The sequence below is a fragment of the Protopterus annectens genome, chromosome 1.part0, assembly GCF_019279795.1.
Source record: "Protopterus annectens isolate FY-2018-M chromosome 1.part0, PAN1.0, whole genome shotgun sequence".
Classification (NCBI taxonomy): Eukaryota; Metazoa; Chordata; order Ceratodontiformes; family Protopteridae; genus Protopterus; species Protopterus annectens.
The window spans coordinates 461909307-461921308 of record NC_056725.1 but is presented as its reverse complement, the minus strand read 5'-3'; the positions used below and the strand labels follow the sequence as shown (position 1 = coordinate 461921308).

At 37.2% G+C, this 12002-nt stretch overlaps 1 protein-coding gene across 1 annotated transcript in view; it reads left to right on the top strand.

Annotated features, from left to right (window-relative positions):
* The window catches only part of LOC122792885 (extracellular matrix protein 2-like), a 698737-nt gene that overhangs the window by 417075 nt on the left and 269660 nt on the right, over positions 1–12002 (top strand). Inside the window, exon 5 of the mRNA XM_044060447.1 lies at positions 8980–9095. Within this exon, the coding sequence (XP_043916382.1) occupies positions 8980–9095 (116 nt within the window). The remainder of the gene's footprint in view (positions 1–8979; positions 9096–12002) is intronic.

The following is a 12002-nucleotide window of genomic DNA, read 5'->3' as shown; positions in this document are numbered from 1 at the left end:
TTATCAAATGATTTATAAAAATCACTGTGAACCAAGATTATATATTTTCCATTTTGAAGGAGGTATGGGCATCCTCGAAACTGATTACATATACAGATCTGCAATCATTGGACTGCATAGAGGTCTGCTGACCTCACAAGGTTCAAAGATAGTGAAAGTTTTAAAACACGAGGAGAAAAAGTCTAAGATGACTTTCTGCTTAGTTTAGTAGAAGCATATTGGTGTCAAGTGGAAATGGAAATCAAATTAGAAGTAGATAAAAGTCAGGTAGCACCTAAATCTGTCAAAAAACAAAAGAAAGAATATAAACCAAAGGCTCAGATGAGAAGGCAAGAAATGTTAAAAATGCATAAATGTAGTTACAAGTACAGAAAACTCCTAGAACAACCACATGTTGATAAGGATCTAACACAGGAATGGTTAAGGAGGGGTGAACTTAAACCAAAAGATGAAAGGTTAATATTTCTGGCCCAGGACAGTCGACAAGTACATGATGATTTACAAAGTCCATTTAATATTTCGGAGGAAGCAGACAAATGTAGGTTTTTTAAAAGAGAATTAGAAACAGTTGCACATCTTGTTGGGTGTGATACACTAATGGCAGAAGGCTTGTATACCGAAAGGCATAATAATGTGGCATTGGGGATTGTGCAAACATTATAATATTGAAGTACCTGAGAAGCATTGGAAACATGCACCACAAAGCATTATAGAGAATTATGACATCTATATTGCATGGGATCACCTATTACCAACAGTTCAAAAATAGTTGCGAGAAAACCAGATATAGTAGTCCATGAAAAGAAGACAAAAGTAGCACTGATCTTTGAAATTGCTACACCCAGTGATTACAGTGTCTTATGTACAGAAAGACACAATGTCATAAAACAGCAGGATTTGCAGGAAGAAATGGGGCAATGTGGGAAAAGGCTACCCAGACAGTTTCAATAGCAGTAGGAGCAATGAGTCTCATAAAAAAAATTTTACAGTTGTATTTAGTTATGTTACTGATAGATGTAATTCCATATGGATTGCAGAAGGAGTCATTACTGGGCACATTGCGGCTGCTGCGAAGAGCACTTTTGGCTAACATCAAAAATTGAAATAATACTAATTTCATGAACTTTAACCATACTTTGACTTAGGAATGAGGTCCATTCCTGTCATGATATTAGAAACCCAAAAGTCTTGGAGAAATTAAGCTTAAGAAAACTGCTATAAAGAACTAATCTTAATTTTGTTTGTGATCCTACCTGTAACCTTTCTATTACCTAGCTTTGTCACTTAAAACAGACTATATATACAATTGTCAGCATAAAACAGGCAGCAGTTCATTTACTGACAACAAAATCATCTGAAATATGACATCTTCCTGTTAGGGGGTTGCTATCTCAAATGCATCAACACTTCATCTCAATATAACCTAAACTAACCTAACCTAACCTAACCTAACCTAAGGTTTCAACAGTGAAAAATTGCCATTTCATGAATGGTGATTATTTGACCACAGTCTCACAGATCCCAAGTAACTGGATGCAAAACTCCTAGAATGTTTTTACATTTACAAGCTGTACTGTGAGACTGAAGTTATACAACCCATTTAACCTTTTGGGGAGTTTTTTTTCCACTGCAGTTATGTTTATCCATAGAGGCAGTATATAGAAAGAGGGCTGTGATCAATGCCACACTTAGGGATTTACAGAGGTGTGCACTTCCACTCTCACTTCCAGTTTCCATGGGTATTTTTTTGATAAATTTGACTCATCCAGTTTGATCTCAGTGGGTTATACCTCAACTTCTTGCAGCAGACTCTTTTATGAACATATAAAATGAACAGTATCTACTATGGCTGTCAATGAATAATGAATTAACTACTTTTTGTTCATTCATTTGCTTGCTGACTGTTTTAAGTTAGTCATTTTAAAATTTGCCTGTGGAATCTACTTAGGCCCTCCTCTGCCCATCTAACAATTTTATACCTTTTCCCTCCTACAAAGTCCAAATTGTTATGTAGTCTATTTTATCTACAAGAATTGCTCTTAATTGATTGTTTTGCTGAAAAGTATTTATTTTATTTATCTTTGTTTACCATGAAAGTCTGACTAGAATTAATCTCATTTTCAGTGGCAGCCCTGGGAGAAAAGCTCCACAGTTATTACAGATAATAAATACAGAGAACATTGCAAAAGTACATACATACTTAAAGTAACATAATAGAAGATTTTCATTGTACAATGAGAAACAACTGTACATCTTTTACAATTACAAAACAGAGAATATAATATAGAGAATAATCACTTTACATACATATATTAAAACATTATAGCATTTTTCATTGTGAATTAGATATGTATGTACATTAAAACTGTATGTACAGTTTAGGATCTATAATTAAAATGTGAAACACAGTAGGTACTGAAATTGAATAAATACAGTTACTAGAGAGATATATGTTTAGTGGGGTCTACTTTACAAGAACAAAATTTCACTTACCTGAAACTCATAACACCGAGATGAAAATGCCAATAGCACCAGCACACCAACATCATGGAACACTGACTTATCACTCCAGGTAAATAACCGCAAATAAAATGGAAAGTGAAGAAAACCAAATCCACCCATGTGGGGGCTTCACCCCACACCCCCCTAACTAAATATACCAACTTCGAGATAGCACTACCGTGGGGGTAAGGGGCAAAGTTCAACAGGATGGCCAAGTGGTTACTTACCTGGAGTTGAAAGTCAGTGTTCCGGGACATCGGTGTTGTGCGGTCGTTGGCCTTTTTGTCTTGGCGTTTTAAAAGTTGGGTAAGTGAACATTCGGGTTTCTGAAGGGGACCCATTTAAAGATATGCTAGGATGTTATGTCATTTAACTATTGTAAAAATGGAGTTTTCAGGAGTAAAGTAAGTAGGATATGATTTGTAGCAGAGATTGTAGTTTTTGACGTTAGTATGTTTGTTTTATAAAGAACATTAGAATGTAATGGAACATGGGATAAGGGTACAGAGCTAGAGATGTTAAGTGATATAGGGATGGGGGAAAGGATGGACATATATGGGTTAGAAGGAGGTTAGCTATAAAGTGCTTTTGACAGATCAACGAAGGCAGTTAAGACTTGCTTGTCATTTTTTTTCAGAGTTCATTAACAGTGTTGGTAAAGCAGAGGAGGACAGTTGTAGTACTATGATAACTTCAGAATCCGTGTTGAGTGGGAGAGAGTGTTTGATTAGTTGGGAGTGTATGTATTTTTCTAGAATTTTAGATAATAGTGGGGGGATAGCAACTAATCTGTAGTTGGTTAGGTCAGTTGAGTTGACACCTTTTTGTTGAAGTATGATGTATTATGTTTTCCAGATATTAAGGACATAGATTTATTTTATTGATGTATTAATTAGAATGGAGAAGGAAAATGCTATGACTTCTGCTGCTATAACTAGCTTCTCTGGTAGCAATTTGTCTGCAAATAGGGTGCTAGGTTTCAGTTTTTGTAAGTATTTTTTATTGCTGAGGTGGGGACAGAGTTGAGTATGAACTGTGAATTGTTAGTTTTATTGTTAAGGAAATATATGAATGTAGCAGGTTCTGTCTATGTCATATCCTCTGCCATTACAAACCCAATCAAAATCTGCTTGTCTCATTCCTATTTCCCCAAACAGTTTCATGCCATGCTTGACTGTCTGCTGCTTTGTTTTACCTATAGTGGCATCAAAACTGGTAAGGAAAGAATTCTCAAACAGGCTATAGTTCAATCAAATGTCCTATTGGAAGACTTTTAAACATGTTTTTGTGTGTGCGCTTTTTAGGGGTTAAAGCCCTCATCATGCTCATGCAGGAGGCTGTAACCTCTGACTCCCAAGCAAATTATTACTGTTAACTTGAATACAGCCTCATTCATTGTCTTTTATTCAATTGAAAGCAGTGGCAGATAAAGTCTACCTTGGGCCCTGGGTTGTTTTCAAACTATGGACCTGCATGCACTCATTCTTTTAGATTCACCTTCATGATTGTTTAAATTAAATTTCATGTTTAATACAGCAACATTTTTAGAGTACGTTTTAAATTTGCAGTTTTGAACATTTTTTCCAGTAAGCAGTGAAAATGTATTAACCAATAATGATAAAAGTACCCAAGTCAGAACATTTCAACCATAAAAGGCCATCCAAACTGCTGACATCATAATCTACCCAATATCCATATTCATTGATTACAGCCATTTGATTGACTTTGTACATATTATATGCTTGACGGTGATAAAAATGGCCACAGTAAAGCATTCTAATTTGCTTTAGGCAAATGCACACTAGTCCTCCAAAGACAGACTAAGGACATTTTAACTTTGTCAACTCAGCAGGGTCAGTCATTTTTATCTACGTACATCCCCCAAACCCACCAATTATAGAAAGATTATTGACTATATCTTTCTCAGATGTCTGTGCCAAAAATAACAATAATAACAGAAGTAACATGTTTCAGACTTGTTTCACACAATCACACAGAAGGTATATTAAAGTATTTTAATTTAATTCACAAACACACACACACACACACACACACACACACACACACACACACACACACACACACACACACACACACACACATGTCCTGTAAAACCATTCAAAGACAGTTTAAAAATATAAGAGCATAAATTGCTTTTATCCACATGTAGCCCCCTGTCCCCATCAGATGTTATAGCCACTTTATTGACTGTATACCCCTTATTTTTAATAAAGTACATACAGTTTATTACTAGCTTTGCATGAAATACATGAAATTGTATAACATATGAGAATAAGACATTTTAACACCACCTGGTAATATATGTCAATATGCAAAATCTGTGCAAAAGTTAAAGTCATCTGAATAATTCTACATTAAAGAAAACTACTCCTAGTGCGGATGATTAAACAATCGCATATCTATCATACAACCTAATTTCCCAAAATTATTCTATCTAAATAAACCTCAAATCTTTATTTGCCATTAAGCCCAGGATTAATGCAAGCATTCAGTCTTTAGTGTCAGCCATACAGTCTCTGGTCTAACTCATCTTCTGCATCAGATGTATGACTAAGTCTTTCACATGATCAATGAGCAAGAAGAGAAAAGTTGATTTACTTTCATTACAATGTTTAGCTATAGTATTCAAAAAATCATTGTTTTGCATTGCATACAGATGCTCACAGATTCCATTGTGGAGTTCCCTGGTCATTGTAACCACATGGAATGAAAGACATCCAGCACATATTGCTAAATAAACTATAAATCTGGATTCTATAGCTATTGCACCTAACTATCCCCTTTCTCACAGGGGAATTACTTTTATCTAAATTCCTTAATTTAATCTGAACATTTTCATTTAAATTTGTTTCTCTCTTTCTGACAAAAGATTGTTCCTTCCCTATCTTCTCTATAGTGTCTGGAAAGCCTGTAAAGATTTTCAGTTGTCAGCAATTAAATTCTGAACATTTTTTATATCAAGCTAAGATTTCAAGAGGATAGTGCTGTACTAAATTCTTTTAAAATTTTGGTAGAATTATCTTCTAAAATGCAGAAATCATTTGCAGTCTGATCTTGTAGAGAAGACTATATCACAGTAATATGCAACAATGACTGCATAATGATTGCTGAAGATCCATTAGCTCTGATCATCACTTCAAATAATTCAGACTATACAACCTGACAAATGTCAACACTTTGCTATTTGCTTGAGACTTAGTACAGGTCTGACCTACTTGAAATGCTGATAATGCCTCATTGTTGTAGCATATACCTACAGAGTCAACAGAGCTAGTCTGTGAACAAATGAGGCTCTCCGTAGGGTAATGAGCCAAACATTGTTCAAACCTGTCGGTGTGCATACTATTTTCTTTGTTACTTTTACAGTTTCCACAGACATTTGGATTTCACTTAAAACTTTCATTTCAAATTTTACAGCAAAAGCACTGACAGCCATTTCTAAACAAAACAAACCCCTCTCACATTGAAAACATACTTAGCATGAGAAAGAGTAAATGTCTCTTCCCTTAAAACCCACATTTAGTGAAAATGCATCTGGCAACCCATTAAATTAGAAGAGTCATGATGGGATTCATAATCAAATACCATACAGTGAAATACTGATTAGCAGCTATGTGAGGGGGTGAAGGAATACAAAACACAAACGTATAATGCATTTGCTAGCAGCATGGGACAGCCAAGTGGACACAAGTGACCCTTTTTTGGAGCAGCCCAGCAGTACTGTCTGGTGAAGTAATTTGGTCAGAATCACAGGGAAGATAAATGGAGGCTGAAGGTGTCATAACCTGTACTGCAAGAAGCAGCTCTTTAACAGCATGTAGCTTTACAAATCTGAACTAAGTGCTGTAGAAACTGTTGTAGTCCAAACAGTGCATTTCACATCTGTTTGTCTATAAGAAAAGAAACAAGCTAAATTTAAAAATGTATTCATAGTTAAAATATTATCTTTAAACTCATAGGCTTTATAATGTCCACTTTATTCACAGTTAAACAATAAATACTGACATCATTCAACAAAACAAGGAAACCAAGGATCATACCCAAAGATTATGGCTCATATGACGATTATCCTGTTGAGTGCAATCAGTTTAATTCATTAACACCATAAGTACTCAAGTTTATAGTAGTTAGGAGGCTTGCAGTCTACTGGAGCATTAAGGAGCCTAGCCCAATTTTCCAGTTGCCCCAAGGCACTATCTAGCTAAGTGACTTGTTCAAGGTTACACAGCAGGTAAATGAAGGATGAATGAATCAAACCCTGCACCACAGGATCTATATAGCTTACCCCCATGCCAATTGCCAGGCTAAAGTAAAAAAGAGCAGGAATGGATCAAACCCCATACCCCTGTCACAGGAAACAGAAGCATTAACCTGCAACATTAATTCATGTGTTATAAATTAAATAGTGGGATGCAGAAACTAAGTATTTATACAGACACATACAGATGTGACAATCAATTACAGCTTGCTCAAAGTCTCTCTTTGAGTAAATGGAGGTGAACAGATTCAAACCCTGATCTTCTGACTGCAGGAAACAATGCATTAGTACAGCACAAAACTCTAATGACTTGGATTATTGACTGATTTTAAACCTCAGTGACTTTTACCCTAAAGTCATTTATTAAAAAATGATGAAGTGTGTGAATTTCTGGCAGTTAGTGCAGGCAGTGAATGTTCTAAGCTGTTAATGAGCTGCTTCCTGTAGTCAAGGATCCAAGGTTTGATAATTTCTACCTCTGTCTGCCCTTTCCCTTTAACTCTATTTGCCCGCTGTGTGACTCTGAGCAAGTCACTTAACCAGAGAATTCCTGGAAACAACATCATGTTAATCAGGATCTGACACAGGAATGATTAAGGAGAGGTAAATTTAAACCAAAAGAAGAAAGGTTAAAACTGGCGGCCCAGGATAGTGGATTACATACATGTTGGTTTACAAAGTCCATTGAACATGTCAGAGAAAAAGACAAATGCAGGTTTGTGAAACAGAATTAGAAACAGTCACGCATCTTGTTGCTGAGTGTAATACACTAATAACAGAAAGCCTGTATACTGAGAGGCATAATAATGGGGCAAAATTTTTGCATTAGAGATTATGCAAACATTACAATATATAAGTAGTTGAGAAGCATTGGAAACATGAACCATAAAGCATTATAGAAAATGATGACATTTATATTACATGGGATCAGCCATTACGAACATTTCAAACAATAGATGTGAGAAAAAGAAATACAGTAGTACATGAAAAGAAGACAAAAGTAGCACCGATCATTGAAATTGCTACACTCAGTGATTATAGTGTTTTACATACAGAGAGAAGTTATAAAATACCAGGATTTGCAGGCAAAAACAAGGGCAATGTGGAAGAAGGATATTCAGACAGTTCCAATAGTAGTAGGAGCAAAAAAAGAATTTAAAGACATATTTAGATATGCTACTGATACATATAACTCCACGAAATTGCAGAAGGAGTTCTGAGCACTTTGCGGGTGCTGCAAAGAACATTTTTGGCTAACATCAAATATTGAACCAATATTAATTTCATGAACTTTAATCATACTTTGACTTTGGAATGGGGTTCATTCTCATTGTGATACTGGAAACCCAAAAGACTTGGAGAAATTAAACAAGTGGAGCTCCCACCTCTTCAAGAAGTCCATTTATTTTGGTGGACTTTGCCACTGATACAGCCTCATATATTGTTGAGCTTCATCAATGTACAATGCTAAATTAATTCAGTGAAGCAAGCCTGATTCCCCTTTTGGAACTAGACATAGGGATCCATCAGTCTATTAGCAAACTTGGAATAGGGACAGGCAGAGCCCTATCATCTGAAATCAAGTATGGAGTAATATACTCAGTTGGGTATGTTACTTCATGCCAGAGGATTTTGGAATCAAGCCTACAGTATCTTAGGTCTTGTTCCATTAGGTTATCAGTCATTATTATTTAATGTGAAATTGTTTGAAATATGCATTATTTATACCCTGTATGTAATATGTTATGGTTCTACTATGAATCATGTATGAGCAAGGCTACTGATGGACAAAAACTTTGAGGCTTAAATAAAAAAGCACTATAAATTATTTATACTTTCCACATCCCTTTTACTTAATCATATAAACTCTGTTGTTGCACAAGCATAGAAAAAATTGAAAAGCCTAAAATCTTTGAATCACTGCTGGTACTCAAACATAAACTGCACCATTTGCTATTCACCATGTGAAACAATAATGACTGAGATGTGCACCTGATTAGTTGAAATCCCACTCACTTTATGCTCATCTAAGGATGCAGAAGCCATGTTTTACACAGTAGTGCATTTTCCTTTGCATTTTTAATAGATTCAAGTTTCCTGGTTTCTGTTTATTCATAAAACATTGATATAACTGCTAGTTTGAAAGTCAGCATATACTATATTTTAAATGATTTTATCCTATTCTATTCTTTACACAGAGAATGATATATCTTCAATTTCAGCTGAAGCTTTCTCTGGCCTTCCAAACCTAGAGTGGCTGGACCTTAGTAAGAACAAGCTAAATGACTCCAGTCTGCCTTCCTATGTGTTCCAGGTAAGGCTTTCATTTTGAGCACTAGTTCTTTAATTACCTTTGCAGTGCCCCAGAACATGCTGAGGTCTACTAACGTAGTTAAATGTGTCTACATTCTTAGGCTGTGATGTGAGGAGCTGTCTTACAAAGCTGTGTTACACCTCTCTTCTATCCAGAAAATTGAGTGACACAGTATAGCATTTACTAAAGCCCTTTATAGTTGTATGTAATTTGTCAGACAACTCACAGAGCTGTTTAGTTTATTTATTTATTATTTATTTATTGACATTTGATTACCAGGAAAGTCAATTTTATTACAAAACATTTTAAGAACAATAATTTAACAGTCGTCAAAAATAAAACAAAAAAACATCTGCAGTTTAAATTATCATTACAAATTATACATAATATAAAAACATTGGTTAACAATGGATACAAGTTATATGACAATAATTTAATATTTAAAGAAATGTTAGATAGTTTGTAGAGAAATTAAAGGCAAGTTAGTCTAACACAAATACGAATTGCAATATAAAGTGAGGGAAAACAGAATTATAGTATATTTAGAGAGAATGCCAGGGGAGAGTTTCTGGTGTCATTCTAAGGGGATCCAGTATCTGTCTGCCTGGGATGAATGATTGACAGACCTCGATGCTTTGCCAGAGATGGCCTTTATCTGTCATCCTGGGCTTCAGAATACTGGCCAAGGCTCTTGCCACCCTTATAGTGCCTTTTTTTTAGGCAGTGTTCCAAAGACCAAATTACCACCATAACAGATACAAACAAATGCAATCTGAGGGTCATGCTGCTCAATGCTAGAAGTCTAAATCTCAAAATGCACTCGCTTGAAGCACTACTAAAAATCGAGAACATCTAAATTTGTGCTGTAACATAGACCTCGTTCAAGGCAGCAGAAAGCACCCCTGCACTGCCAGGCTATAACTCATTCCACACCTTTCAGCCTCAGAATTTGGACCAAAGCTCCAAAGGCGGTGGTGTTTCCATATTCATAAAGAATGAGCACACCTCCAGACTGGTAGCCCAACATAATGCATCAGAGATACTACAAGTGCAGCTAACATTGGGTAAGACAGCAATTCAGGTCGTAGCCTGTTATAGATCCTCAATCATGTCCCAAGACTCATACTCCACGTTCCTAAGCACCCTGGAGAATATTAGGGCCCAACTCAACACTCTCATACTGGGTGACTTCAACTACCCCTCCATTAACTGGGAAAACTACTCATGTACCAATACACTTGTCCAACCTTTCCTGGAATTCATTAATTCCAATGCCCTGGACCAGCTCGGTCTTACCCCCACTAGAGGTAGCAACATCCTTGACTTGATCATTACTAACATGGGCGACCATTGCTGTACACTAATAGTCAACTCCTCCCTGGTTAGATCCAACCCCAAACTAATCACCTTGGAAATCCCCCCCCCCCCCCGCAAAGGTAACCACCATGACAAACTTCTCCAAAGCTAACTTTGGGCTGCTAAAAATAGAGGTGGCTAACTTCACGGCACCCATGCAAATGGAGGATAGTTGCATGACTTCCTAATCATATACCATTGCACTGTATGAACACGCACACAAATGCATGGATCTCGCCATACCCAATAGACCCAAGATGTTCTCCTCCAAAAAATGGAAGGCAGTCTGGTAGTCCCCTGCCATAAACAAACTCTACAACAGAAGGATGAAACTGATGTGGAATAAGGTGAAGTCACAAGACTGGAAAAATTATCATCCTCAACAAAACGTTGAGATCCCCCATCAAATCCTCTAAAGCTAGCTATGAAAACAGAATTGCAGCAGATAGTAAAGACAACCACAAGGCCTTCTATAGTTATGTAAAGAATCTCCATGGCAATGCCCAGATTTGCTCTGAGCTACTGCACAATGGTACCTCCTATACTGAGCCAACAGATATTGCCAATATATTGACCAACAGATTCAGTGCCAGCTTTACCCCTCTCTCCCCCTCCAAAGAACCAATGATAATATCAGTAGATTGTCAGGCACCCAGTATTACTGCTGCACAGGTTAAAAACAGCACTATCCAAGGCCAAGAATATAGCTTTTATGGGACTTGACAATATCCCTGGCTGTGTTCTATATGAACTACAGAGTGAACTGGCACCTCACCTGTGTGCCCTGTTCAATCACAGCCTCACCTCAGGCTTTGTCCCTACCAAATGGTGAACTGCTACAGTCATCCCTCTCCACAAAGGAGGAGTGACTACAGACCTGGGAACTATCGCCCCATTAGCCTGACAAGTCTGATATGCAAAGCTATGGAATGCAACATGATGGACCTAATAAACAAGGATACAGGGACTCTCCAAACTCTGGATCTGACACAGTTTGGTCTTGTGAAGGGTAGATCATGCCTGTTCAACTTGGTTAACTTCTTTGAGTCAGTCACCAGAGCTGTGGATGAAGGCAAGGTGGTTCATACAGCCTACCTTGATCTGGCCAAGGCCTTTGATACCATTTCTCACGCAGGAATCATAGAAAAACTCACTAAGCTAGGCATCAACCCCTATATCACTAGGTGGGTTGCAAAGTGGCTCACAGATAGAACCCACAGGGTGAAAGTGGCTGACTCCAAGTCAGACTGCGGAACAGTCACTAGTGGAGGCCCACTGGGATCAGTCCTGGGTCCCCTCCTGTTTGGTATCTACTTCTCAGAAATCCAGGCCAACATGAAGGGACTCTGGCTGACAAAGTTTGCAGACAATTGCATGTTGGGAACCATTATTAACTCCCCAAGTGATGTTGACTTCCTTCAGAAAGGCCTCACTGAGACCAATGACTGGTGTCAGAACCATGGCCTTAAGCTCAGTGCCAAAAAATGTGTCATCATCCCCTTTGGGAAAAATTCAGTTCCCATGAATTACCACATTGATGGTAGTCCACTA